The sequence below is a fragment of the Madurella fahalii genome (genome assembly GCF_045866475.1).
Source record: "Madurella fahalii IFM 68171 DNA, scaffold_1, whole genome shotgun sequence".
NCBI lineage: Eukaryota > Fungi > Ascomycota > Sordariomycetes > Sordariales > Madurella > Madurella fahalii.
This window is the reverse complement of record NW_027263971.1, coordinates 307,522-335,051: the sequence shown is the minus strand read 5'-3', so window position 1 is coordinate 335,051 and position 27,530 is coordinate 307,522. Positions and strand designations below refer to the sequence as shown.

At 56.1% G+C, this 27,530-nt stretch overlaps 10 protein-coding genes across 10 annotated transcripts; 3 read left to right on the top strand and 7 right to left on the bottom strand.

The window, feature by feature from the left end:
* Positions 1-156: 156 nt before the first annotated feature.
* Positions 157-1,321, bottom strand: MFIFM68171_00089 (Proline-rich receptor-like protein kinase PERK2; the record flags this gene model as incomplete). Its single annotated transcript, XM_071055511.1, has 2 exons — positions 157-892; positions 945-1,321. 2 exons carry the CDS (start codon positions 1,319-1,321, stop codon positions 157-159), a joined length of 1,113 nt encoding a protein of 370 aa, XP_070911612.1.
* A 1,198-nt stretch (positions 1,322-2,519) lies between these two features.
* On the top strand, positions 2,520-3,077 carry MFIFM68171_00088 (uncharacterized protein; the record flags this gene model as incomplete). The annotated part of the gene is made up of 1 exon (XM_071055510.1): positions 2,520-3,077. The coding sequence occupies one exon, from the start codon at positions 2,520-2,522 to the stop codon at positions 3,075-3,077; it is 558 nt and encodes a 185-aa protein (XP_070911611.1).
* Positions 3,078-3,379: 302 nt separating this feature from the next.
* On the bottom strand, positions 3,380-5,473 carry MFIFM68171_00087 (Glucose-methanol-choline oxidoreductase N-terminal domain-containing protein; the record flags this gene model as incomplete). Its single annotated transcript, XM_071055509.1, has 4 exons — positions 3,380-3,418; positions 3,467-4,861; positions 4,922-5,238; positions 5,293-5,473. The coding sequence occupies 4 exons, from the start codon at positions 5,471-5,473 to the stop codon at positions 3,380-3,382; spliced, it is 1,932 nt and encodes a 643-aa protein (XP_070911610.1).
* A 1,214-nt stretch (positions 5,474-6,687) lies between these two features.
* Positions 6,688-7,953, bottom strand: MFIFM68171_00086 (Zinc-containing protein; the record flags this gene model as incomplete). Its single annotated transcript, XM_071055508.1, has 3 exons — positions 6,688-6,834; positions 6,889-7,673; positions 7,761-7,953. 3 exons carry the CDS (start codon positions 7,951-7,953, stop codon positions 6,688-6,690), a joined length of 1,125 nt encoding a protein of 374 aa, XP_070911609.1.
* Positions 7,954-9,078: 1,125 nt separating this feature from the next.
* Positions 9,079-10,803, bottom strand: MFIFM68171_00085 (Cytochrome P450 oxidoreductase; the record flags this gene model as incomplete). The annotated part of the gene is made up of 2 exons (XM_071055507.1): positions 9,079-10,566; positions 10,669-10,803. 2 exons carry the CDS (start codon positions 10,801-10,803, stop codon positions 9,079-9,081), a joined length of 1,623 nt encoding a protein of 540 aa, XP_070911608.1.
* Positions 10,804-11,356: 553 nt separating this feature from the next.
* Positions 11,357-13,853, bottom strand: MFIFM68171_00084 (Zinc finger protein klf1; the record flags this gene model as incomplete). Its single annotated transcript, XM_071055506.1, has 5 exons — positions 11,357-11,796; positions 11,860-12,155; positions 12,233-12,339; positions 12,400-12,674; positions 12,722-13,853. The coding sequence occupies 5 exons, from the start codon at positions 13,851-13,853 to the stop codon at positions 11,357-11,359; spliced, it is 2,250 nt and encodes a 749-aa protein (XP_070911607.1).
* Positions 13,854-15,364: 1,511 nt separating this feature from the next.
* On the top strand, positions 15,365-16,420 carry MFIFM68171_00083 (uncharacterized protein; the record flags this gene model as incomplete). The annotated part of the gene is made up of 1 exon (XM_071055505.1): positions 15,365-16,420. One exon carries the CDS (start codon positions 15,365-15,367, stop codon positions 16,418-16,420), a length of 1,056 nt encoding a protein of 351 aa, XP_070911606.1.
* A 492-nt stretch (positions 16,421-16,912) lies between these two features.
* On the bottom strand, positions 16,913-17,639 carry MFIFM68171_00082 (Endo-1,4-beta-xylanase; the record flags this gene model as incomplete). The annotated part of the gene is made up of 2 exons (XM_071055504.1): positions 16,913-17,333; positions 17,398-17,639. The coding sequence occupies 2 exons, from the start codon at positions 17,637-17,639 to the stop codon at positions 16,913-16,915; spliced, it is 663 nt and encodes a 220-aa protein (XP_070911605.1).
* Positions 17,640-22,063: 4,424 nt separating this feature from the next.
* On the bottom strand, positions 22,064-23,716 carry MFIFM68171_00081 (Ankyrin repeat-containing domain protein; the record flags this gene model as incomplete). The annotated part of the gene is made up of 2 exons (XM_071055503.1): positions 22,064-23,535; positions 23,614-23,716. The coding sequence occupies 2 exons, from the start codon at positions 23,714-23,716 to the stop codon at positions 22,064-22,066; spliced, it is 1,575 nt and encodes a 524-aa protein (XP_070911604.1).
* A 1,281-nt stretch (positions 23,717-24,997) lies between these two features.
* On the top strand, positions 24,998-27,451 carry MFIFM68171_00080 (uncharacterized protein; the record flags this gene model as incomplete). Its single annotated transcript, XM_071055502.1, has 1 exon — positions 24,998-27,451. The coding sequence occupies one exon, from the start codon at positions 24,998-25,000 to the stop codon at positions 27,449-27,451; it is 2,454 nt and encodes an 817-aa protein (XP_070911603.1).
* Positions 27,452-27,530: the final 79 nt, after the last annotated feature.

Genomic DNA, 27,530 nt, shown 5'->3' with positions numbered 1-27,530 from the left:
TCTCCTCGTCCCAAACGCCAATCCATCAATCCAACGGCATCCCCACTACAAATACACGACGCTCGACAGAGAACCTGCCCAATTAAATGGCACAAAGAAAACAAAAAACCACCTGCCGGAAACTCATTCCACAGCTTTATAGAAGCCACTGATCAATCACGGCCCGTAGCCTCGATAATATGGCGACGCCGGCATTTGGGGTTCCCTCGGCGGGTTTTGGAACGGGTCATGTGTCGGAGTCATTAACCTCTGGCCGCGGTACCACCCCGGGATGTCCTGGCTTGTTGTAGGGTCGCTGGGTAAGCCCGACGCGTGCTTCAAGCCGTACAATCGGTCCATCTCTTGCTCTTCCTGTTGGTTCTTGCGCCGCCGCCAACAGTAAAACATGGCGCAGACCAATATCACCACAACGATAGAGGAGCCCGCAACTGCCAATCCCACTCTCGCGCCCGAGCTGAGGCCCTCGCCGTCGGATGTCTCCTCCTTTTGGTCGAGAGAGCCTGTGGCGGTCGCTGCGCCTCCGACAAGGTCGAGTGTACCGGTTGCCGTGGTTTGGGGATCGTCGTCGATCACTAGCGTATCCGAGTCCGACCCCTCTCCTATGTCGATGGTCTGCGTGCCGGTCGATGTCAAAGGTGGATCGTCTGTATTTGCTCGAGTTGGACGCGCTGACCTCCCTCCCGACGTTGATTCGGGCCGGTCGCTGCTCTGCCAGTTGACCTGGATCATGGGCGCGAATAGGCTTAAGGCTGTGATGGATGCCTCTTCGTCCGGGACTGTCAGGAAGGCAAAATCGCCACTTCTCGTCCCGTCGCAGGTGACCGTGGGCACGGCTGTCGACGTAGCAATCATTGTGCATGTCTGGCCGTCGATGTTGGCGCAGCCATAACCGCTGGGGGGGAAATCAGTATAGATTCTGACCCAAGCAAAGACGAGGAACTCACCTTGGGCAGCAACCAACCGCCGTCTCTCCGTCTCGCAGCTGGAACTGCACCGGCCAGCCTGACCTTCCTCCTCCCGTGGCCGAGCAGGCCGTTGCATATCCAGCGGGGCAATGTATGCCAGGCGAATAGAACCCCCATCCCTGAAGCGGGCGTGACCCCTCCTCCGCACCTCGGGAAGTTGGCGGCCAGCACGTTGTGGCATCCGAGGGTTTGCCGCGTGAGCATGATTGTCCGAGCCAGGCGACGTCACTCGGCCCGGCCCCTATTCCCAGAAAACCGCGATCGGCTCCGACAGCGACTGTGCATTCTGGTGGTGGAGTGAAGGTTGTCGTCAGTGGCCCGAGGTTGATGGGGGCTTGCCCTGTGAGAGCCGACATGTTGACTCGTTGCTCTTGCTCTGGTGCCCTAATACGAGATTCTCCGAGCGGGAGCGTGTCGGGATCAGGGAGTACTGCCAGGCTGCCGGGACATCGGTGGATGCGCCGATTTTAGATGGGAAAAGCCCTCGCCCGGAGGAGCAACCCCCAACCCGCATGCGGTCCCCCTTGCGGGCCCATTCCCACGCGGGAGCTCTAATCTTGCAATGACGTCTTTGCCATTGCCGCTGGGGGCGGACAGCAGTTTCATCCCCCTGCCTAGAGTTATCCCTCGTGTGCACACTTTGGTGCCGACGACCCCTTCTGCTTCTTCTGAGCAAAGATCACCGGGCTGATCCCCAGGGACCTGGTGCCGATCTTCGCCTAACCCGGCCCTCGCCTCCGCATCTCCCAACCCCTGACGATCTCTTTTTTTGCAACCCACCGGCCACGGGCTCACAGCATAGACAGTTGTTTCGGATAACCGGCAAACAAGCTGTCGGTATCGTTTCCATTAAGGATAAAACGCCCTAACGGACGTCTCAAAAGCCCGCTCAGGTCTCCCAATGGCGCCTATCAACCGCCGTTCCCGTCCGGCTATTGCTGTGTGGCAACTGGTTTCCACTTGCTCGTGGGGGTCCTCATGACCTTATTGGGGTGCCAGCGGTTCCGACCAAAAGATACCGGCACGGTACGCAATGGAAGCGCCGCATGAAACCCCTGACATGATGACCTGCAGGGCTGGGGTGCGGGCGTTCAAGTGGCTTGTTTGTGCCGTCTTGCCGGAATTCAGCTAGCCGAAATCCCCGTACGGAAATCGGACGGGTTAACCGTTAGCGTATGTACATAACTGCCCAGCTTCCATCAGAGAAATACTGGTGTTGGTGTCGGTGCTGGCAATGCGGGCGTGTCTTCGTAGCGGGAGTTGCTGTATAAGAAGTTGGGAAGGGCAAACGGTCCTGACAATCCTGGCAGTTTACGCAATGCGCATGCGGGGTCACTGTCTAAGCCGTGTGTGACGTTCCTTTGACGCAAGCCATCAACCAGGCTTGACCTTCCTTTTCTCTGTAGTCCAGTCTTTGTTTTGGAGACCGTCATGTCACCATGATGCGTTACGGCGAAAGCTGGAGATGATTCATGAGACTATAAAACCTAGCCAAGGTAAAACGTCCCGTTTCCAGTTGACACGGGATAAGCCGCGATAAATTAGTCTCCCACAATGCATGTTCTCGTCCCGAGAATTACACCTGCGCTTCCTAGGGCAGCCGCCCTGCAGGTGCGGACGTTTGTCACCTGCACGAGCACCATCGACACGCTCCGCGCGAGGCGCAAGCCCGCCGCCGCCCAAGACCCACCCAGCGGCGCTACTACTCCTAGTAGCACCACGCACCAAGCCGCCGGCGCCCTGGGACAGGGCTGGACCCACTGGGAAACCCCGAGCCGCCACCAGGCGTGGACGGCGATCGATGAGCGCACCCGGTCGTTCTACAGCACGCAGATCTACCACGGCCAGACGCCCGGCGGCACGGGGGCCGGCACGGGCGTGCTGATCTCGGCGCAGATGTTTGGCGCAGAGGTCAAGGGCAACCCGACCGAGAGCGAGGCCGATGTCGCCGCCGACCGGTCGGACGACGACCCGCTCCCACAGGGGTTGCACCACACGATCCGGCTGCCCGCCGGGGATGCCGGGGGGAAGCCGACCGAGTCGGAGGAGGATGTGGCGGCCGATTGCGGTGCGGTGGATCCGTTGATGCCGGGGATGAGTAGGAAGAAGTGAAGTCATTTTAGGACAGGTGGATGGGTCTGGGGAGCTAGTGATTGCGGGTAGTATCATGGCGGTGGATGATAGCTTCGTTATCTGCTGCTGCTGCTGCTGCTGCTGCTGCTGGTGATGGTCGTGGCCTGCAGGCCTCTGCCCCAGGAGAGCTGGGATGGGAGACAGGAGTACACCAGACTAAAGACGACAGACTGCTTCTGTTGAAGTGGGTAGGATTGTTTGTCTATGTAGACTAACAGACCGAATCATAAGTACATTCTCGAATTAATAGGTAGCTTCTAGGTGTTCTTCATCACTTCCTTCTAATGCCCCGTCCACTCCTGGATGATGATATCCGCAGCCTAGACTCGTTAGCAGATCTCATATACTCTTGACGCATCGTAGCTCACCTTTTCTCCAACCGCATATGCTGTCGCGCTAAGATGAGCTGCCGGAACCAACGGCATGATGCTCATGTCAACGACCCTCAATCCCGCAGCGCCGTGGACCTTGAGATTAGGGCCGACGACACCGCCTTTGTTCTCGGGTATCATGGCCGCCGTGCAGCAGGGGTGCATAAATGAGAGGATGCTTCGCTCCTTGATGTAGTTTGTCAAAGCAGTGTCGCTCTGGGCCACGGCTGGTCCCGGCCCGGTTTCGGTGGCTCCGTACCCGCTCATAGTTGGGGTGTCGAAAATCCGGCGTAGGTACCTCACTTGCGCCAGGTGGATGTCCATGTCGACGGGGTTGGATCCCGCGCGGTAATCAAGGATCGGCTGGGCGAGATGATCTGCGGGATCGAGCCGAACGGTCCCACGACTCAGAGGGTGGAGCAGGAATGACCAGGCGGTGGAAAATCCGGGTGCTTCCGTAGTAGCCCAAGGGGTCTCCAAGCTGGGCGACTCGGGGTTCTCGAGCAGGTCGGCCAGAGCCAGGAGTTGCTGCTTGTAACCGGCAATTATAGCTGGAACCGACCGTACATCGTCGGGCAAGTAAGAACCGGCAGATCCATTGTAGGCCATCCGGCGGATCCTCTTGACGATGGCCTGGTATTCACTGGTCACATGCGGGAGCGAAACATAGATAGCGCTATTCCCTCCAGCGAGTGTGTACGGCCCGCGCGCCGGGGTCTGATCAAAGGCAGCAATCGCATCTGCCTTGAAAGTGGCATTACTGGCCATGTCGGACGGAAGCGGGAAGAACCCGTACGCTTCCGTGTAGTTCCAAGTGACGGGAGGGCCGGAGTGGTCTTGGAGGTTAGAGCCAACACCGGGAAGATCGAGGACCACGGGGATCCCTACGTTGTTGAGGACTGCCGCCGGTCCAATACCGCTTCTCTGCAGCACTGTTGGAGTGTGGAGGGCACCAGCTGAGATGATGGCCTCGCCTTTTACAGTTATGTTGAACAGCTGGTTATCGACTAGTGACCGAACCTCGACGAGCGGGGGTCCGGACATGGGTCCCTCGGGATATACGACTCGGGCGACCTGGTGTTTTACGAGAAGGTCGTAGTTCGCTCTTGGAAGCACGTCAGCGTAATGACCTAGCCCAGCGTGCGACCGCCTTCCCGTGACAGGGTGCTGTGAAGCCGGAACCCAGCAAATTCCTTCCTTGTTGCCGCTAGCGCATTCTCTGACGGGCTCAATGCCCATCTCTCGCCATGCTTTTCCGAGGACGGGTTGGTCGGCCCACTGGAAGGACGCGTAGGTGGCGTATATGGGGGTAGAGCCCCCGTACGCAGACACATCCCACGTATAATTGTATTGTTGAGCGATTGCTGCAGGCGGCTCCGTGAAAGTCACACTCTGTCATGTCAAGTGCCAATTAGAAGTCCCGCCTAACGAGCTGCTGTCATGTTTTCTCACCTTCTTAAAGTAGGGAAATATTCCCTGCCAGTCCCACTTGATTTGACTTGAGGCATTTCCGCAGTCGTTGAGTGTAGTCCAAGCATCGTAGTCGAAGCGAGATCCGCGATCGAAGAACATGCCGTTCACAGCACTGCTCCCGCCGACTACTTGACCGGCTTGCACGAAGGCTGTTTGATTTCCCATATCAGGGTTAGGAAGGGAGAGGAATGTCCAGGCCGGAGGGGCATCGGGGGCTGGCGTGATCCAGTCGGTTGGGGGGTCAAAGACTCCGGGTGCGAACTGGACGTCGCCATACTCGATCACAAGCAGGTTTTCTATCGAAGTTAGCCACAGCTAGTAAACCAGAATATGGCGATAGCAGAACTTACTCGCTGGGAAGGCTTCCGTCAGACGGTCGGCGACGGTGAGCCCACTGGTACCTCCACCGACAACAACAAAATCGTAGTGCTCACGGAGCTGTGAAGCCTGCCGCCGATTGGCAGTTGTTGGTATGCTCGCCGCAACCGATAAAGCGGCGAGCGACACGAACACTGCGCCGAGTACACCCATTCTACAGTTAGTTGAGGTTTGGTAAGCAGACGAGGGGATTTAGCTGACAAGACAAGCAAACTTCTTGGGATAACTTCTTGGGAAATCTACTTGGGCAACTTCAGTCCTTGCACGGTAGTTATCGGCTCGGACGGAGGGCCCGCGGGGTAGCATCGCGGGGGCTGGGGTCGCTGAGGTGGGTGCGGATGTGATACGGTCACTAGCAGACAATAAACCCTTTCGAATTGAGCATAGCAAGGCTGCAGGCTGGCATCCCAGGATTTCTGGTTGGCTGCGGGGCGAGGGGTTGCATTGGGCTGAGGGTTTGTTGGCAGCTCCTAACCCACCCTGTGGTTGGGGCCGGGGTACTATCCACCTCATTCCCGGTCTAGATCTTGTTAGCCGCTCGACCAGCAGGAAACTAGAGGTGTATGTGATCATATACGCCCGGGAATTACGAATGGGAATCAGCTGCTGAATCCTGGAAAGGTGCAAGGCGGAGGAGGCCGATATTTTGCATACTACACCTCGCCCAAGGGGTCAAGTTATTAGAGTTCATGAATGGCTCACTTCAATTCTAGACCAACAAAGTGAGTCCGTCCTTCCGCCAGAGACATCCTCGAATCTGGATCTACCGCTCTCAAGCCGTTGCACTTTTCGACCAGTTTCTTTGGCTTCAGCTTAGTCTTTTTCATACTTCAATTTCACCTCAATCCAGCAATCCCACCCTTTAACCCATTCACGTGATCAAACATGGGTTCCTCTTTAGCGTTGCACCGGTCCGTGAACTATGTTGCTGTATTTGGCGTCGCGTTACAACAGAACTTCCTTTCTGTATTTCTTACTAAGACGGCCACATCCGGGGAAAGTAATTAGGTAGTATGGAAGGGGCTGACGGAATGGCTGACTCCATGGTTAATTAAAAGCGATGGATCTACGGAGAGACTTAACTACTACTGCCCATTCCCTAGTCAGGAAACGTGACCTATTTGCTGAGTATTTATGTCCAAGACCAACTTTGAACTTAGTTAATGCGCTCTGATTATAGCTATCCTTAGCCTACTTTAATGTGCCTTGTCAAAAGTAGTGGTTGGGTTGAGCAAGGGCAGGCAACTTAGGCGTGAGCAAGAGTAGGCAAAAGAGGTAACACACTACGTAGGCTATGCATGGATGCGGGCATCTAGATTGATCTGAGATATTGTAATACTCGTAAAATTACCGCTAGCCACCTACCCTCAAGTCCACTTCAGCACAGCTTTTATGGTCCTGCCAGTCTTGCTGTCCTCAATCGCCTTCTCGTATTCCTTGAAGTCGTAGTACTCAATGAACTGGTCCATGGGGAACTGGCCCTTGGCGTGCGCCCCGATTAGGTAGGGAACAAACTGGCAATGTCAGTCAGCATAACCAATGCCGTCTCATCCAGCGGATTTACTCACCTCCTTCGGCAGACTGTCCCCCTCACAGCAGCCTACATACTCCCTTCCGTACGTCAAATGCCCCATCACATCCACCTGGACGCAATGCCCGGGGCCGGGAGCACCCACTGTCGCCGCCCGGCCTCTCGTCCCCAGGCAGTCGATCATGGTCTTGATGACCGCGGGAATGCCGGTACAATCAACGGCAAAGTTGACTCCGTGGGGGGGAGCGATCCTCCTGACCTGGTCGACGACATCCTTTGCCGACCCGAGAACGCCGTGCGTGGCCCCCAGCTTCTTGGCCAGCTCCAACCTAGACTCCTGCAGATCCACAGCGATGACCGTCTTCGCGCCGCGGATCTTGGCGGCCGCCATGACGGCCGCCATCCCGACGCTCCCGACGCCGAACACCGCCACCGAGCTCCCGGGCTTAATGTCCAGCGAGTTCAACACCGCCCCGGCGCCGGTTTGCATCCCGCAGCCAAGCGAAGCATACAGCGCCAGATCGGTCTCATGGGGGACCTTCACCACACTGGAGCGGTGGACCAGGGTGTGCCGGGCGAAGGAGGACTGGCCGAAGAAGGTGCTGTACATGCCCTCCTTCCCGCCGTCTTTGCTGGTGAGCATGGACGCTGACCCGTCCGGCCGGGCGCCGCCGAAGTTGCGGTCGTTGAAGGTGTGGCAGTAGGCCGGGTGGCCCGAGGTGCACGCAGCGCACGCCTCGCAGTGGGAGAAGGAGAGGAGGACCTTGTCGCCGGCAGAGACGTGGCTTACGGCGGGGCCGGTCTGGAGGACGACGCCGGCGCCTGGAAGGAGGATGGTTGTTAGTGCGAGGTTTGGTGGGGGGAAGGGGGAAAGGGATCAGCGCTGGAAAAAGGCATGTCGGTACGTACCTTCATGGCCCAGGACTGCGTTTGGCCTGCATGGGAGAATGCCGACGGCGCACGACAGGTCTGTGTGGCACAGGCCGGAGGCATGGATTTCGACCAGGACCTCGTCAGGCTGGATGGCGTCGAGGTAGATCTCACGCAACTCAAACTTGCCGTTGAGTTCGGGGACGACCAGGGCAGTGGTGGTGCGGGACATGGTGCCAGGAGGGTTTTACGGATGATTGGGCCGATCTGATTCGCATAGTAGGAAAGAACGGGCGCGTAAGACCGAATCAGGCCGCAAAAAAGGGCAGCGGTCCGTCGAGTGAATCGTAGTTAAGTATGGCAGCTGTCATTCAGTCGTGGCAAGAGCGCGGATGATGTGTGTTGCATTCGTTCACAGCTCCATCCCCCGCGGCAACCTGGTGGATCGTGTTCATCTCTTCTGCGGAAGTGGCAAGGGGTAGGTCCCCTGGGTTTTTGGCGATAATTAGTTTTCTGAGATGGGACGCGGGGAGGCGATCGGAGTGGTGGTGGGAGGATGTGGGAGCCAAGTCACGGGCACGGCGGACGACGAAGCCCCAATTTCCCAAAGCCGTGCTACCCCGGGCTTCCGGAACCAGACCCCGCATGCGCAATGGATGTCTCGCTTTCCCCACGGGGGATCCAGCAAGAAAGGCGGAGTTGAGTTCTCGGCCTTGGTACCCGCTGCTCACACGTTGTTCGCTTCTTCGCGTGTTCAATGCGGGCCACCGCACTGCATTAGAGTATGCCGACGAGCGGAGCTGAGTGGCCCCCGGCGCGTGCTGCTTGTGGAACACCTGAGCCTTTGTGGGCACGGGAACGAGAGTCGGGCTCCGGCAAATCCGGCAGTGGGTCCGGGGACTAAGTTGCGAGAGACATCTCGTGCAGCAATGCCTAAGTGAATGAAGACTGTTAGATGTTGCGCCGTAAACCGAACCGCTTGCAAACCGCCCGACACCATAGAGACACAACTCATCGAGAGCCCGACTGCGGTCCCAATCTGTTCAAGTACAAGCGCCGCTTGATTTCTCCGATGCGACATGTCGGTTGTCACCGCTGCAAGTCATAATTATGGCTCTCAGAATGTCTTGGAATGACCAATTTCGAATCCGCGCTTTGAAATTGAAGCCTGCACGTGATCACCCCGTGCCTTGCACACAACGCCTATCAATCCGTAGCTCAGGCTCCTGTTCCCCTAGACCCCCTAATATACATGATTCAACAAATCCGAAGCACAGCTGGTATTTACGATCGTGCCACCCTTCCTAGTTCCAGGCCCCTAACAGAAAAGATCTCATTACGCAGCATTACACAAATATTACGCCTTACGGGAGCGAGCCTCGCCCAACGGGCAGATCTTCCACTGTTTGGTGGCCGGGTCGAGCCACTCCTTCTCGGCTGCGCGCCACTCGTCAATGACGACCTGCTTGCGAGACTCGGAGCGGGGGGTAATGGTGACGGGAAACTCCTCGGGCTGGCAGACGAAGCCCTGCGTGAGCTTCTCCTGGTCGGGCATGATGGGCTTGCCTTGCTTGTCGAGAGCGGGGCTGATGTCAAAGGCCCAGAGCATGCGAGAGACACCAAGGAACAGACTGCGCTCGGCGACGTGGATACCCGGGCAGATGCGGCGACCGGCGCCAAAGGTAAACTGGTCACGCTTGGAGTAATCCGGGTTGGCAGCCGCATCGGCCAAGCTCTGACGGTCATCTTTGTAGCGGTCGGGGTTGAAGCGGCGAGGCTCGGGATGGCGCGCGGGATCCATGTTGATAGCCCACACGTTGTTGACGACACCGGCGTCCTTGGGAATCAGGTAGCCCTCGTACCAATCGTCTTGGGTAACGGCATGCGGCACCGCGCCCATGATAGTGGTCGGCATCCAGCGCAGCGACTCCTTGATGATGCCGCGGATGTACTGCAAGTTCGGCTCATCTTCCATGATAGGCATCCGATTGGGTCCCACGACACGCTCAATCTCCTCCTGGGCCTTCTTCTGCACCTCGGGGTACAAGAGCATGGCCTGAACAAAGGCGTAAAGCGTGCTAGAGGTCGTGTCTGAGCCAGCCTCGAGGAGAGTGCCGGTAATGTAGGAAGCCTGGGCATCGTCGAAGCCCTCAGCCTTCTGCACAGCGACCAAGTCCTCACCGAAGCAGCGCATGATTGTGCCGGCCTTCGTCTCCTCCTTGGCCTTGAGCCAGTGGTCGAGGTACAGAGCCTTCTCCTTCTCGTGCAACTTTCTGGCCTTTTGACGCACGGGGAGCAGGAAGTCCGGAAGCCACCGAAGCCAGGGGAAAAAGTCAACCAGCGCGGCCAAGCCCGTCTGATTGAGCTCGGCAAACTCGGAGAAGCCGTCAAAGAGCTGCATCATCTTCTCGTCTTCGTACATCGGAGACCGCCAACCGAAGACCATGGTGGTGGTGAGGGCGTTGGTGTACCGGCGGATGTTGTACATGCAGCGCTCGGGCTGCGTGATCATCTCGTACAGCATTTGCCTATTCTCGAGCATCTGGTACGGGACATAAGACTTGGCGGCCGAGATGTTGAGAAGACTGTGCACCAGCTTGCGGCACATGCGCCACCGCGCGGTGTAACCCATCATAAGGATACGGAGGTCGCCGCTGCACAACGTCTGGCCAATGTACATCTCTTGACGATGCGAGTATATGTTGCTCTTCTTGTCCAGCAGCTCCTTGACTGCCTTGTCACTCGAGAGAACAATTAAGACTTTGGTTCCGAGGATGAGACTGTAAACGGGGCCGTATTCACGTGCCCATTTCTCGAATTGGAGATGGGTATCGCGAGTGGGCATCTGTAAGCAATGTCAACGCGCAATTCCCCAACGGTGGGCTTCCCCCCCCCCCCCCCCCCCCCCCCCCTTTGTTTCTTCTTAGCACAAAAGCATTGCACATACCTGATGAAGGTTTCCAATGACGGGGAATGTCGGCGGGCCAGGGGGCAGATGCTTCGGCCGCCTGCCCGAGAGCAGGAGCCGGATAACAATAGCTACCCCCACGACAATGGGGAGGACGTTAAGAATCAAGGCCATCGTGAACACACCAACACGAAATTAAAGGGAATGGAAATAAATCTCTGGATGGTTCGCCGGCAACCAGACAAAGCGCTGGCTCTGTCGTCTTAAGTCTTTGAGCGGAACAAGGTCGAGACTGAAGGGAGCAATCAGTAGAAGTACTTGTCGTGTGCCTCCCGTCCCAGGGGAGTTCGTCTCTTCCGTCATGGCTAACTTCAATGGTGCTGATCGGCATCGGGCCCTATGTGGGATTGACAGGGATCACCCGTTTGGGATTTAGGTGCCTTGGCGCGGGCGGAGGTGGGATGGTTCTCAAACGGCGCTCCAGCAGGGTCAACCACGGATATGCCGGGGAAAATGTGGGAGGATGCTCGGCCTCCCATTTCAAATGAGAAGCCTAACAGTGGCAGGCCCCCATCCGCCCGGAGTGCCGGAGAATAAGACCCCGCCTCTTCCCAACCTTGAAGTCGCGGGCCTTCCTGTTTGAGGTCTTTTCTGACTCGACCGCAGCACTATCGGGCTCTGCTGAATGGCACCGGTCCACCCACCCATTCCTCTCGGGTTCCGCGACTTATTCGACATGAAACTTCTGAAAGTCGTTGATCAGATCATTGACCTGGCGCATGCTGGTTTGATCGTATTTGTTGAGAATGGGTTCGACTGATCTGGCTTTGCCACGAGCGCTTGGAGAGTCCTGAAAGGCGCCCCGAGGAGAAGAGTCCCCGCTCGGATGGTGATACGGAGAAGCGATCGTCGTCGATGAGATGCGGTCTGTGAGAAGGCTTCCGAGTAACCAGAACTCGGATGAGAAGCGCACGAAACCAACCCGCTTCCACATCAGCTCTGGTGCAAGGGAATCGTCTTGCAATATGCCGTGCGGGGAGGAAGAAGGGGGCAATTCTGCGTATCTTTCCCAGATGCCGATCCAATTCCGCAATCCATTCCGGATAGGGACAAGCTGTCCTTCCACGCCAAAGAGATTCTGATGCTGGAATATCATGTAGTGGATTGCTATGAGAGTTTAGCATCTGCTGCGCCGAGGGCCTGGTTGCATAACGACTCTTCGCCACTCACCTGAGACCATAGCAAAGAGGTTGACCGGACCCAGCAGAGAGAAGTTCTGTTGCGAATCTGGTGTCATGGCTTCGATAAAAAGGTGTTCCAGGGCTTCACGGAGGAACAAACTGCAGAATGGGCTGCTTGGCGGCATCCAGCGGTGGATCTGCTCGATGCATTCTTCCGCCGTTCCCGCTTCGAAACAGGCCTCGGGGGTTGCCATGTGCATCTTCATCTCTTTAATGACCATTCGATGAGGGAGATTGTTGAAGATGACAAAAGACGTGTCGAGAAGAAAGATCCAAATAAACGTTCTAAGCAGGGCCCAACGGTGTCAGTAGTCTCTTGCCTGGAGCGCACACGCAGGGTCGGCGGGCATTTTCAGGCTTACCGGATAAGCTCTTCTCGAACTACATACTCGCTCCAGTCAAATTCATGTTTAGCTTGGGTGCTGTATTCTGGATGTTTGGCTGTATCGATTCCCATATCTCTTGCAACCTTGCAAGATGTTAGCAGGGCATCTTGGGACGATTGATTTTCGCCAGACTTGGTACTTACGGATACGACGGTGCCGAACCGGTGACGCCGGATCCGTCTCTTGCCGGCGTCGGTCCCTTCCCAATTTTGATAAAGACAGACGATATAGGCCGCTTGGAGGGCCTGAAGTTTCTGGCGGACGGGGACACTGATGGGTGACGCAGTATCGCTCACGGGTGGCGGGTCTATGTCTCTGCAAAAGTCGTCGTCGTTAAATACCATCTCCTCGACACAGTTGAACCAAACCCTTGCATCTTCGTTGTCGACAGAATCCGGTGATACACAGGCGCCTTGTGCTGTCAGAATCCCCATTTATCTGGTGCGCATTGCCGAAGGATCTTACCGATCAGAGCCATGGAAGCTAGAAGGATAGGCTTGGAGTTTGCCGGGTCGAAGGTGGGTCGATGGAGGATGTTGACATTGGGGTGCCATACTGACCAGTACAGCTCAATGAACTTGGCAAACCTCGACGGCGAAAAGAACTGCAAACACCTTTGCTCGAGGGTAGACGACCAGGTGAGAGTGATCGAGCTATTGTTCGGTTTGGTCATTACTACGTTCTTTATGAGTAGCACCACTTGCTGCAGTTTGATTACGATGGGGTTGTGTAGCCAGAACGACCAAGATGCGAGCTCAGGGTCGGGTGTGACCCCGCTAAGGGCAAGCCCTAGAGGCTGGGAGCCAGCTTCTTTGGGTTCCGTGAATAGCGGAGGGATGACTCCGAGGAACTCTGGACGCTGCTGTTCGAGGTAGGAGTGTTGGAAAGCCGACACTATCTGTTGACGTTGCGCAAGAGTGGCGCATTCAAACGACGACACGAGGCCCGTCCGGCTGGTGAAGTCGGACAGGAAACGGAAGGAGTAGCCGCGATAGTCGGGAGACGGCGAGTTTGAGCTCCCCGACGGCTCATAGGGAACGGATCCGAGACCGGCAGGCTGCCCCGCGTGTGAGAAGTCGATGGCCAGCCAGTTGTCGGGTATGGGTTGGCCATCGAGAACCGGGAACTGCGAGACTGCCTGTTGAATCAAGGCGTCCAGGTCATCGTAGGCCACATTATCGAAGCCCGAAACGGCACCATCCGTAAAATCTGGCTGGCTGGGCCCGGGCTGAGTGTCGTCCACCGCGGCGCTGTTGAGGGTGCTTGGAATTGATGCTTGGGATCCCGTCAGGCTTGAATATTGGCACTCGATGGCTCGCTTCTCGCAGTTTTGACAGGGCTGAGCCGAGTTGCAGGCCTTCTTCTGGCGCACGCAGCGGTCACAAGCGCGTCGACGGCTGGACGAGGTGGTGGAGGCACCGTCGCAGGTCTGCAGGTGACGTTTTAGCACATCGGTCCGCTGGAACGAGGCGTTGCACAGCACGCAGCGATGTGGTCTCTCGGAAGTGTGCGAGGCGCGATGGCGCTGTAGATGCTCACGCCGCTTGTACGTTTTGAAGCAAGTAGGGCAGCGGTGGAGTCCCAGAGTGTCGGCCATAGCGGACGTCAGACGGTAGCATTTGCCATGGTTTGAAGAAAACGTCGATAGCCGAAGGTCCAAGTCGTTGGGTCATGGAAAAGTGCGGGGAGCGGGTCACACGATGGAGCTCTTGACTCGCCCCAGTGGGGACCACTTACCTCGAGATACGCGTGGGTTCTGGGGTTGCTGCCAATCAAAACCGAGTCCAATGCTTTAGGTATACCTAGAGTATCCAAGCAGAGTAATTAGTTGATAACTACCTGAAGGTACCTCAACAAGTCTGCCAGAGCAGGGCGTGGTGTTGAACTAGGTAAACTTCTCTTGTTCTCCTTGTATTCACTTCTGCCGATTCTCACACACAAATAAGCTATCTGAGCCCGCCATGCGAAAGTTGAGAAGTTGCAGACAAACCAGCTCGAGAAACTTTGTAATAACGTAACTGAGTTTGGCAGCTTTTCGCAAAGTTGCACCGCCGAGCCCCCCGAAGCTGTTACAAATTCCGATAAGTAGGTACAAGTAGAGTACCTCACCCACGACGTGTACCGCATAAAGACGGAAGTCCTGATTTCGCACTTCTACGGGCTCCAAGATCTTGTGATAGGGTTGGATGCAACCCCATAGGGAAGCTTAGTCCAAGCATCAAATAACCAACGGCGGTAGAGAGCTTTTCTTCATTGACAATTTGAAGTCAACGAGGCTAAGGCAATTTTACGTCCCAGACTACTCGTAGCAGAATGGTGAAAACCTAGGTCTGCTCGACGGTTCATTCAGATTCAGGGACCTCGCCGACGGCCTTGAAGGTGGATTGGAACTTCTCTTGCAAGCCGCATCTCACTCGTACCGGCATGTGGGAAGGCCGGGTTTGCTCCGCGGTGAAAGCAACGTTAGGAACAGATCCTGGTCCGCGAAATTCGATGAACAGTGAAGACAGGTGGTACTGTACATGAGGGCGATTGGTCGGAGAGCCTAAAGGGCCTTGAGTTATCGTGCTTGGATTATTTATCACCGAGATGGACGTCATGCATGTAAAGCGAACACACCTAAGGAGCTTGGTTAACATTCCAAGCTTTTGGAACGGCCCATTTTGCTTGGCTAAGGTGGGCAAAAAAAAAAAAAAAAAAAAAAAAAAAAGGAAAAGAGCCTTGCAGTGACTCGCGCTTGATACTAATTATGGGGTAACGTATCGCATTATGCCTCGTGTTTGACCTCATCACCCCTCAGCCACGCCCAGCATGTTACCCCAACCCACATACCCATTTTCTGCCTGGTGAAAATGAAGGATAACTAGCGACGCTGCATCTACCTGAATGTTTGCGGACCTTGGCGCGGCACAGGACAGCCGAGACGGTGGTGGCGACTGCGGGCTGCCTCTTTTTGTCCCTTGGTTCGAAGTCGATCGTCTGATGTCATCCACATAACCTCTGGACTACTTCAAGTCCGCCATGTTCCCAGCTCCTTGTTCATCCCTACTTCACAAACTCGCTGCATAGTCACAAGTAGTATATAGGCAGGCTCATCTCCGAACCACCATGACATCGACAATTACCACACGCATCCAGCAGGCGTCAGCCAAGAATGCCGAGCTTCTCCGCATCCTCGCCGAGACCGACCATGCAATCCCCGCTCTCGGGCAGCAGCAACGTCTCATCAGGGATCTCGAGGCTGAGGTAGTCGCCTCTGATAAGCGGCTCGCAAATGCAGACCGGAAGCGCAAAAAGGAGCTGCGCGAGCACGAGCAGTACCGCGACTCCGTCCTGCGCCGCTTTGCCTACAAAGCTACAGGCCAGCGGGAGAAGTTTGAGAGCAAGGCGCAGAAAGAAGAAACGGAGTATTTTGAGTCCCTCCAGGAGGAGCACCGCGAGACGGAAATCAACAAGAACCTCAAGGCCCAGCTGGAATCCGCGCGCCTCGTCGCCCGCGATCTTGAGCGGGAGGTTGGGCGCCACAACCAGGCGCAGAGCGAGCTCGACGCCCTCTACGACGCCATCTTCTCGGGCACCACGCCCGAGTTCCCCCGCGAGGACGAGCTGGAACAACGCCTCAGCCTCGCAAAGCAGGCCTACCACGATGCGCGCGGCCGCGCCGAGGCCGAGAACCACGCGCTCAAGCTGCTACGCGAAGGCCAGGGCCGCATGCGGTCGGCGCTGCAATGCATGGAGCAGGCGCTCACGGCATCGCGCGGGGACATGTTTACCGACGGCGGCTTCGCCGACGCCATGGAGCGCAACGCGCTGCACCGGGCCGAGTCGGAGGTCATGACGGCGCGCATGCTGGTGCTGCAGGCGCAGCGCATGAGCCCGGCCGTGCGAGACCTGCCCGAGGTTCGGATCGACCAGGGCAACGTGGTTCGCGACATCTTCTTTGACAACATCTTCACTGATTACGCCTTCCACCAGAAGATTAAGGAGTCCCGCGAGAGCGTGCGCAGGTGCGCGGCTGCCATGGACGGGCTCGAGGCCGAGGCCCAGGTGAGGTTCCACCAGACCGAGGACGAGAGGAAGAGGAAGGAGGCCGAGATGCACGCCGCTAGAGTTGCACTGCAAAGGGAACGGGGGAGTGCATTCGAGGCTGTGGCGAAGGCGTGATATTGTATTTGATGGGGATACCCAGGAACGTATGTACAGTACTACTAGGCTTTGAGGAATTTCGGCCGGCGTTTCAGCGAGTTTAGGGCTGTGGCATTTCATCCGTCTCGTTTTATACAGGATATCGCACTAGGTACAGTGCAATATTATAAAAGCGCGAAAGGTTAGGTCGTCGTTACATCGCCCCCAGTCACTACGTTCTTTTCAAGGTTCCTAGTTTCAGATGATTGTTCCGCCTCTTAATTTCAGCTAGTATTTGTTATGTACAGCTAGCTTTCCAGACCCGGATCGGTTATACACAAGGCAATGCACGAAAATATATACAAGGTTTGAAGTCCAAACGAAAGATGACGGAAACCAGGTATGTACTCAGTATCCAACCTCCCCCTTCCCCAACCCCCCCCCCTCCCCCCCGGGGGGGGTGCCCTTTTCTGTCGGCTAGGTAGGTACTAACAACAGTGCTCCCAGACCTAAGTGATGTGACAGTCCGACTTAACCAGAGACGGTGATGGAAGCGGAGCCGCTGCTCTGGTAGCCCTCGGTGGCCACAATCTGGTAGTCGTGGCTGCCGAGCTGCAGGCCCTTTTCGGCCCAGGCGCGGAAGTGATTGCCGACGTTGACGGAGCCGCCGACGCGCTTGCTGTTGCGGACAGACCAATACTGGTCGAAGGTGCGGGTGCCCTCGATCGACGGTTGGTTGTAGCGCGTGCTCTTGGCGATGGTGTAGGTGCCACCATCGGACTGCAGAGTACCCAACCGCTGGGCGCCCGACGAGGGATCGTAGTTGCCGAACGATTCGATGATGTAGTATTCGACCAGGGGGTTCCGGGTCCAGCCGTAGATGGCTAGGTAGCCATTGCCCTGCGGGTTGAAGCTTCCCGAGTAGTTGATGGTCCGCGCCGCGCCGGGTTTCCTGAGTAGCATTAGTTTCCACTTCAAATCTGAAGCTGATCGACTGGAAGATGTGGTCAACATACCAGCCTTTACCGCCGACAAAGTTGCCGCAGTTCTGCCAGTTAACGCTGTACGAGCCACCAGCGCCGTTCTGGTAGTTCACAGTGCCGCCGTTGTCGGTCCAGAACGAGTAGTAGAAACCATTGTGGGTGCCAGTACCGCTAGGGGTCCCAGCACGGGCAACGAGCTCGTTAAGTTCAGTCTCATTGAAGGGGAAGGCAAGAACGGCAGTAGCGCCAAGGAGAAGAGACTTGAAGGAGACCATGTCTGCGGTTGTCTGGATTCTGAAGCGAGTTGAATGCCGGTGGTGATGGTGAAGACGAGACCTGTGGACGTGAGGCTATCACAACATTATATAGACGTTTGCGGCCGGAGAGAAGCGGATTGTCGTACCCCCGATGCTATCCATTCCCTCCAACCCTTACCTGCTACTGGCCAGGAGTCCCCGGCTTGTTAGGAGATACCCTCCCTGCCTCCCGTGTACCCAATGGGCAAAAGATCGCAGCATCCGCCGGTGACTATGCGCCATCACCGGCCAGGACCGGAACGTGGAGTGGAGTGCAATGGCGTGTGTGGTCGACTGTTGCCAGCCATCACCAACCCGCATATGGTGAGCCTCGTGGCATAGGCTTGCATAGTCTGGTCAGGGGTTGCGCCACCTTCGTCGGTGGGTACGAATGAAGGGGCCAGTACAACATTTAGCCTGAATCTAGCTCCTGAGTGATCTTCGCGGCCCCGCATAACGGTCCGGCCTTATCCTGAACCGGGTCGATTGATCTTAAGCAGGTTCCGAAATTCCCATTTCCAGAATGCAGAGCAGATCACGACCAACAGAAGCCCACCAACCCAACATCCGGCCCGACGTAGCCAAGCCGTAGGGTCCGTTCCACGAGGAACAACTAGTCTACCCCACAACACCATGTTTCCTATAAATTAGCGCCGGCAAAGAGAGTGCCCGTTTCTCTGGTGGCCCAATCCCTGTTCATGATTACGACACTCCGTATATGCGGAGAGAGCCAAGGCCTCCGGCTGCAATACCGGCTACCTCTGCCGCACCATGCGGGCCCCCAAATGCCGAGTCAAGGCGCAGAAAGCGTGCCTCTGAGCGGACCCGCGTGGTATCTTCAGCCTGAAATCTCTGGCCGTGATCGCGAACAACGGCGATCGCAGGACTGGGAAAGGGGCCGGATGATCTCCTGTAGATCCAGAGCCGCTGCCCCGGTGCCCGGAAACAAAGTAGATGACTGTCCATTATTCTTTTCAGGCCATCGAGATTTCGGACCGTTATGAGCATGAGCAATATGCTGGTTACCCCGGTTTTCTAGACTAACCCGCTCCTTACGTCTCCTCCACGCCGCGCTCCAGCCGGGTGCCGTAGAGAGACTGTCGGAGTCTAACCGACCCATCTACTGATTTAGCCGGCGTCACGCTGCAACCTAATTTTCGTATGTGAGAAAGGGAAGCAAAAAGAAGCAGAAACATCCAAGTTTGTGACGGTGCAACCCGGGCTGCCAGTGGCGTGAGACTGATTGTGATCGAGACCGGTGCTGGCATCGGCAGGGTAATGAAAGAAGCAAGGGTCATCGGAGACAAGCGAGGCTGCGGGGAAAGTTACAGTTGAATTCATCCGCGATGCGAGGTGTGGACAACCATCGTCGACTTGCCCGTGGGAGTGGGTGATCGCCCCGGATTTTGCCGAGAGATGACAGAGGGAGGCATCAAGTAATAGGGGTGTAAACCTTACAAGGGAAGACGGGAGGAATAGTTTCGCTTCCATCCGAAGTTATGTCCCAAACAGTTCAGCAACTAATATGGAAGACGGCAACTCAGGGTTGACTTTCCTAAACTGTCTTTGCATGCGCTGAAGAACAAATGACCTGATATCGACAAGATTGCTATAATTATTATATGTTGCTTTACTCGAAAGTTGCTCTCACTAAACCCCAGTCATCCACACCTCTCCTTGCCACCTTGCTCAGGCGCTACTCAGACACTACTCAGGGAAACCGCTGAATCTAGTTTAGACAAGAGGGCTGCGACTCAGAGTTTCACAGGTTAAAATATCAGCTTTTAGGGGATTTTAGGCCACCAATCTCCCAAAATTAGGCCTTCCTAAACTCGCCCCCCTTTTATTCGGTCCTCCCTAGGATCTTATAAAAACCAGTTCATTGAGTTGGGGAAAACAGTCCCCAGAGGGCAGGGTCCCTCTGATCAGAGGGACACAGTTGCTAGGATGGTGCCCCGGGGGCTGGAACTTGCCGTGGGCCCATTTTCTTTCGCACCATAAGTAGGGCCGTCCTGGCCATTGCTCCTTAGACAGGACAATCAATTCAGTACTTTTCTTCACCCTTGTTGCAAGCTCAATTGACGAGTTTTCTTTGCGTGCAAAGTGATCTCCCTCTGACCAGAGGGAGCTCTATCTGCACATGTTGTTTTGACCTTGTTTAGGCTGCAGGGACTCGATTTGTGGTGGTGTCGCCTGGCCTGTCTTGTCTATCTTGTCTGTCTGGCATTTGGCCGTCTTTGCCCTCCCCCTTGTTTTGGTGGGTATGTGGGTGTAGATGTGTGTTTCTGCACCATTTCATCATATCCTTCGTCCAGTTTCCATTTTTATCCTTTCAACTTCCGTTCTCTTCTCTATATCGATTACAGGTGGGTAAATCCTAGTATCTATTAACCTCTTTAGCTTAAGATAACTTACTCCTATAGCGGATTGCTTTATCTTTATTTATCTAGCTACTAAACGTCCAGTCCGCCTACTTAGCCTAATACGGGCCAACTTTGGACATGGATAAGAAGAGGACAACAGAGGAGCGAAAGAGCTATGCTGAGGAGAATGGCTTTTAATAACGATGATACGGATGATGATGATGAGACATCCCGTTCCAAGGGATGTCTTAGATTATAGCCAGAGAAAATACGATATGCAAATGGAGCTATGGTTTGAGTAAGTTACTCCTCAGCTATCTAGCAGTAAGCGTGATTAACGAACAATCTATAACGTATAAACTAACAAATCCAAATGCCACTTCACAGAGCCTAAAGACTCTAAAACATTTTACTACGTTTATGGATAATTCTATCAAAAGGTTACTCGACCTAAATGGGAAGTCGACTGTCTAAACCGTGCTGAATTAGTTTCGGCGTCTTGTTTCTAGCTAGAATATATACAAACCCAAGTCCTTAGTCTCAAGAGATCATAATGATTCCGTTACTATTGTTAAGTTCTCCATCACTCTAGTAGTATCGTATATCTAGGACGTAAATGGAATATCAAAGGCGCTTTAAAAAAGAAACTTGGCTTGCCAGCGGCCACGCGATCAAGGACTTGTCTTACGTTTGAGAATCACATGAATATAGAGAGGCAAATCTAACGAAATGTCACGACACAGCCAAATGCTTGAGAGATGGCTCCCAAATAGTAAGGACTATCTTGTATTAGACTAGCACGAAGAAGAAAGAAGGAGAGCAGCGCTCTTTCTACCTTTGACGGGTAATAGCCAGGCAGGTGCAGACCAGACGTCCCACCAAGTTACCTGACTAATCTAGGCACCTTAGCTAGCCAACCGAAGTCATGCAGCGTGATACATCCGGTCCACCTACCAATGCCGTCACAGAGTGGCTAAACGTTGTGGTGTAACAGCCAACAATCAGCCCCTTGAAGACACAGCGGGTGTTGTGAGTGCCGCTGAGGTTCGGTCAGAGAATCGAACGCCATGTAGCCATCCGATCGGACGCCACGCCGTACGACGGGCGACCGTGAATGTCACCGTCGACGTCAACACCATGAACCGGGCTAGGTGCCGCGGGCCGAGGCCGGATAGAGTTGCCCTTCGGGAATTAAGATAGATGCGCGCTGGGCCAATCGAAAGAGAGGGCCAGTCTTCAATGCAAGTACTTGGGTTCACACACCCACCGTCCTACACCTTGTTGTTCAGTGGCCCCTTGCCAACTCACAGCGCCTATGGCAATCTACTAGCTGACGGGCTTACGAAACTCCTACCAATCTAGCAATTTCAAAGCTTCAGGAACTAAATTGGAGTAGTTAACGTGGTGAATTGGATTCAGGTTTAGCAATTAAAGGAGATTACAGAGGAAGATTCGGAACGATTGGAGGACCAGCTTGAAGGTTTGTTTTAATTAGCTGATAGGGAACTTCTAAAGCTTTAAATAACATTATTTTGTCAACCAGGTCTGTTGAAATAGCCAAAGTTAAGGGGGTGTGTTACCTGGTCGGCTAGTTCCAGTAGCAACCTGAGGCTTTAGCCCCGGTGCACTGGAACAGTCGGTTAATCAGAAAAGGGGTGATCGCTGGAAATAAGCTGAAGATCAAGAAGATCTGAAGAACAGCTCTCTAATCAATTCAAAATCACCCATGCCTCTATTCTGAAGCTCTTTGGCCTGTGCGTGCGATTGGTCGGCGAAGCGCCCGTCGATACATTCATGCACCGGAGGAGTTGCCCCGAGCCGGGGAGAGGCCGACACCGTCCACGGGCCCGAAAAAGAATAAGTAGCGCCGCGACAGAGTCTCGGAATCTCATGCATGTCATACCTGTGGTTGGCTGACCCGAGTGGACGGGATGGCAGGATATTTGCCCCTTTCATGGCCTTTGGCATTTTCCTTCACTTCCGCTTGGCTCGTTTCCACGATGCAAGCTCTTGGAGTCTTGTTCGCCTCTTCTCAGGAAGTTAATATCGCAGCCGATAGAGTAATTGCTTTTGGTCCGCAAGCAGTTGTGGTGTGGGCGCGCCTTGTTGTAGCTTTTTCCCTTTTTCTTCAGGCTGCTTAGATGAGCTCGGCCTTGGGGAGACCAATGCGGTCAACGGATGAATCCACGGCGCCAGCGACGCCCCCGTCGACCTCAACAAGTCAGCCATAGACTCCAGGCCCATATTATTAGCAGTCCATAGAGCACAGGCCTTCCCAATTTCGGACCTGATGCCCAAGTCCAGCAGTAGCTCCACCATGGCCGTGTGTTCCAGCTTAACGGCGTGCCTCAGTGTGTATGAATCGGCATTTGGATAGTGGATGTTGGCACCCGCATCCAGCAGCTTCCGTACCATCACCATGCTCCCGGCCTTCACAGCCGCCGTGAGCGCTGTGCCGGGGAACCCCCCGCACCCGTTGGGATCGGCGCCGCGCTCAAGCAGCAAATCAACAATGTCCTCGTTGCACGCCCTGACAGCCCGTGCGAGAGGTGTGCGACTAAAACTAACTTTGTGGGACACGTCGGCTCCGATACTTAGCAGATAGCGCACCATAGCCATGTCGCCCGCTTCCGCCATTGTCCACAAGTGCTCGTTCTTCATGATGACCATCGGGTCACGGTTGGTCTCGTCGACCAGGCTTTGCAGGTACTCGTAAACCTCGGCAGAACGCGCTCTCCGGATTGCTGACTCGATATACCTCCCCAGAAATGAGTCAAATGGTATGGATCCGGGCTTTTGCCCGAGTATTGACGTCTCTGCTTCCTTGTCTTCAGCCTCCCCCTCTGGGATTATGCGTGATGGAGGATACAGGCAGAGGCGGACCATGTCCATGTCTCCTCGAGTGGCTGCTCCGTGGAGCGACTTGGGTCCAATTTTGGACCGCCAAAAATACGTGTAAGAATTGGGGTTGTGCTCTTCGAAGTCTGGCAGGTGCTCCTGTAAGACGTGGAGCATATCAGCCTGGCCGGTCCGGGCCGCGATGTACATGGGAGACGGGAACAGGTCGTCGCTTTCCGTAGGATCATAGCCCTGGTCGAGGAGGTCCCTGACTAGAGACGTATATCCAAGGTAGGTTGCCGCCGAGAGGATTCTGAGACCTAGCTTGGCCGGCTCCGTCCGGCCGACGTTCCACCCGCAGTCCCTATAACTGTCACACTCTAAAGGGAGCCAGCAGAGCCTATCGAGTACTTGGTCCCAGTCCGGTGCATCATCATTCTGACAGTCGTCTTGGCAATGCTGGACCAGAGCGTCGACCACCTTTCGTATCTCAACGTAGCAAGCGACCGAGTCGTCTCCCTTGTCTCGAGACCGAAAGACGAGGTAGTCGTGCCAGAGCTTATCCGCGCCGTGGTGCTTGCGGACATTCCAACGACTAAAGGCACCACGCCATTCCCTGTCGTCCAGCACCTTTGTGTGGAAAAGCGTCCGTCCAACGGAGGCATAAAATGGTTCTATATTTATATGCCCGAGTCAAAAATGCAAACTCAACTCGGATCGGACCAAGGCTGAGTGAGGCTGAAAATACTTACTGCAGACAAGGCTCAATCGCAGAGCCCTTGGGAAACCGCGTGAAATGATGCCGTAGTGGACAATCATATCCAGGACTTCTAGGGGGAGACCAAGAAGATGCATGGTTGGGATGATGATGATGATGATGATGATGATGATGATGATGATGATGATGATGATGATGATGATGATGATGATGATGATGATGATGATGATGATGATGATGATTATTGATGCGTTCTGTTTTGCTGCGACTGGACTGGTAAATTGTGACAATCATCGACAAAGCGTTTATGGACGTTTGCATCTCGTATATTTTATTTCACGCCCTTGTGAAAGTGCTGCCTATCAATCGGAAATGTTGTTGGTTGCTCCAAGGGGCTCTCGGTCACACAGGCCTCTGCAGGGGTGGCTGGCTGGATCGGCAGGGGGCTGCAGGGTGCTGCAGGGGGCGGCAAAGCACTGAGTGCCACCACTCGGACTGAAGACTCGGGAAAAAAAAAAGTGTTAATCGCCCCTCAACGTAGGGGGCGATTGCCCTGGTCGCTTTTAGGCCAGGCGAGTATAGCCGTCGAGCGGTAGGTAGTTGTTTGTCGTGCAGGCATGTTATGCATCTTCCGGTGTAAAAGATGGTTTGGTAGAACTTGACGAAGTTATAGTATAGGGGTAGTTGGTGCCTGTCAATGTGCTCTTGACAGCGGCTTTCCTATGCCTTTAGGCCTGCCACTGTATGGTGATATATGAAGCAGAATTCAATGAACTTGTATATTCCCTTATATTAGGCCATTGGGCATTTAAAGACGTGCTTCCATCTGCCATCAATGTATGAAATGGAGCTCGGATAGGTGGTACTGCCCCAGCTGATTGATCTGGTAGGGACACCACCCGTCGTCTGCCATCCGATCCAGCAGGTATTGTCTCGAAACCACGTCACTGAAGTCTGCAGTAGGGCCTGATGCCCGTAAAGTCGTGTTGTTCTGTTGTGTCTGTGAGTTGTCGAACTCTCTTCGAGATGCGAAGGTCAGCAGCGGCATTCTGCCGGCTGCCCATACAAAGTGATTCACCCTTGAATCTGACAGCAGGAGCGGCCCGGGGCCGATTTCCAAGAGCTTCGTCTTGCTCTGCACCGCCAATACGGCGTCGTTGGCTGCTTTGACGCACGCGGCGAGGCGGAACTCGTGTTTTCGCCGTGTTTCCGCATCCTGGGCCAGCATCGCTGGCCCAATCACCATTGCAGTGAGTGGTCCTCCCCCAGCCACTAATAATCGGCAACCCCCGGACAGCGCAGCCTCGCGTCACATCCGAATACGGAGCATCTGTGAGAAGGCTCCAACCGAAGCTGACCTGATCACCGCTGTCTGCCTCTTATGTAGGCCATCTTGTCTCTATCGCACCAGTGTCAAGATGCAGCACCTACCGCTCCCCAGGCATCCGTCTTGGACTCCACCCTCAGTGCGGCTCTACACCAAGCAAGACTACGACGGGGGAGACATCGTCACGTATCTGAGCCGGAACAAGCTTGGCGAAGACATCTTTACCATCGGCCTGCTCTCGCCCGATCCGTCGAGTCACCAGGGCGCCCTGGCCATCCTCCAAACATGGACTTTCTTCGGCGTCTTGAGCGTTGTTCTGGGCGAAAACGTTTCGCCCATGGCCATGTACGTCCCCCCAGCCGGAGAGGGCGCGGTCCCCTGGATCGACACTACAATACTCCCCGACATGGTGACCAGATGGATCGCGCGCACCGCATCCAGAAACCTCCCTCTCCAGCAGCGAAAAGAGGAGCAGTCACGCGCCGTCCGCGTCTTCGGCCACATGTCGGACGTCTACGCCGGCATACACTTCACCCTCCAGCGAGCGCAGCTCAGCGAGCCCAGCATCGAATATACCGCCCGCCTCGACCCCACCTTCTACATGGCGACGATGCTCCTGTACGACTACCTCGACCGCGCCTTGCGGATTGCCTACGGCCCATGGGGGATGGAAGACTCGGAGGAGGGCCCAGAGAAGCTCACGCCCGGGATGCCGGGCTCCGGCCGCGTCCTGGAGCATCAAATGCGCGCCGCGGGCTGGTGCGATGCCGAGGCCAACTTGCTCGACCTCAAGCTGGGCCCGCTGGAGAACTGCTTCGCCAGCTTCCTCGACGTCCCGCACCCGGAGAAGGTCCACACGAACTGCACCGAGTGGCGCTGCGCCGCCTACCAGGTTGACGAGGCGCACTACCGCACCCGCCACGCGCGCGGTGAGGACTGCGTCTGCGAATTCGTCCACGCGTCGCAGGAGGAGCTCGCGGCCGTGCTGCTGGGGCCGTCGCAGGCGGAGATCCCGCTCGTCGGTGCGGGCGAGCCCCAGCTCAGGGAGGACGGACGCTTATACGCCCGACTCGAGTCCTCCGGGGACGGCACAGCGCCAGCGTCCAGAACGCGCTTCGTGGCCATATCCCACGTCTGGTCCGACGGGCTGGGCAACAACCGCGCCAACGCCATCCCGCTGTGCCAGTTTAAACGCCTCCGCGCCCTCGTAGCGGGGCTCTATGCCGGGGATGGCGGTGAGCAGCAATCCGTGGCTTTCTGGCTGGACACGCTCTGCTTCCCGCTCGCGCCGCAGGCCGCCTACGACCAGGCGCTGGTGCGGATGAAGGACAGCTACCGCCGCGCCGACAAGGTGCTCGTGCTCGACGAGTACCTGCTGGGCGTGGTGGCGGCTGACGTGTCGCTTGACGAGGTGCTCGCGCGCATCGCGGTGGCGCCGTGGAACCGCCGACTGTGGACGCTGCAGGAGGCTCAGCTGGCCCGGCGCGACGAGCTGTTCTTCCAGCTTGCTGACCGCCCCGTCGGCGATGCCGAGCTCCTCGCGCACGTCGACCGCGACCCGGCGGCGCTACCAGTCGAGGAGCAGTTGCAGCGCTGGCTGTTCATGTCCTTCTACTCGGTGTTCCGGGAGGTGCGCGGCGACTACGCCACCGAGGAAGACGACGATGGCGCCGGCGGTGGTAGTGTCGTCGTCTCCGGCGCTGTCCTTGTCGACCGCGTGCTGCTGGCCAAGGACGCGCTGACGTTCCGCTCCACGAGTCAGCCGGAAGACGAGGGCCTGTGCCTCGGCAACATCGTCGGTGTGCCGGCCGGCCCGCTCGTCGCCGCTCGGACGCACGCGAAGCGCATGCGTGTCTTCTGGGAGGCGGTGGCGCCGGACGACCCGCGGCACTACCACGCCTCCATCGTCTTCTTCGCTGGACCGAAGCTGGTAGACAAGGGGTGGCGCTGGGCGCCGGCGACGCTAATGGACGGCAGCGTGACCAGCGGTCAGATGGCCTTCCGGCTTCTGGACGGCCTGGTGCTTGGGCGCTCGGGGCTGGGCCTCAGCGTGCGGCTGCCGGCGCTCCGGTTCCACCGGCTCCTGTTGCGCGATCTCGGCCACCTGTTCTACTTGCGTGTCCGCGACATGTCGCCGGCGGGCGGGGCGACGGTGCGGCACCTGGTGCTCCGACTCGGAGATCGGAACGGGCTGGAGGGCGACGCCACCCGCGGCCGGAGGAGGGTGTTTTCCAAGTCGATGCGCTTTGTCGTGCTGCTGCCGTTTGCGCCGGCCGAGGCGGACCGGCTGCTGGCCTCGGCCGGGTCGACGGACGTGATGCTCGCTACGGCGTCGCTTCGTGGCGGCAACCGGATACACCTTGTGATGCCGGCGCAGATTGCGGCTATTGACACTATTGCCAACGATCTGTCGAGAGTCCACGAGGTAGACCAACAGAGCGGGATACTCTCCGTGGCTGAGGTAGAACCGACACTTGACGAAATCGCGCGGCGGCCGTGGATTACAACCACTTTCATTCGGAATGGGCTTTGGCATGTAGACTAATAAGTCATGTAGTGATCAACTTGATTACGTGTTGGTAGAATTCGATATATCGTAACTTGCATCACTCCCTCGGCTCCCT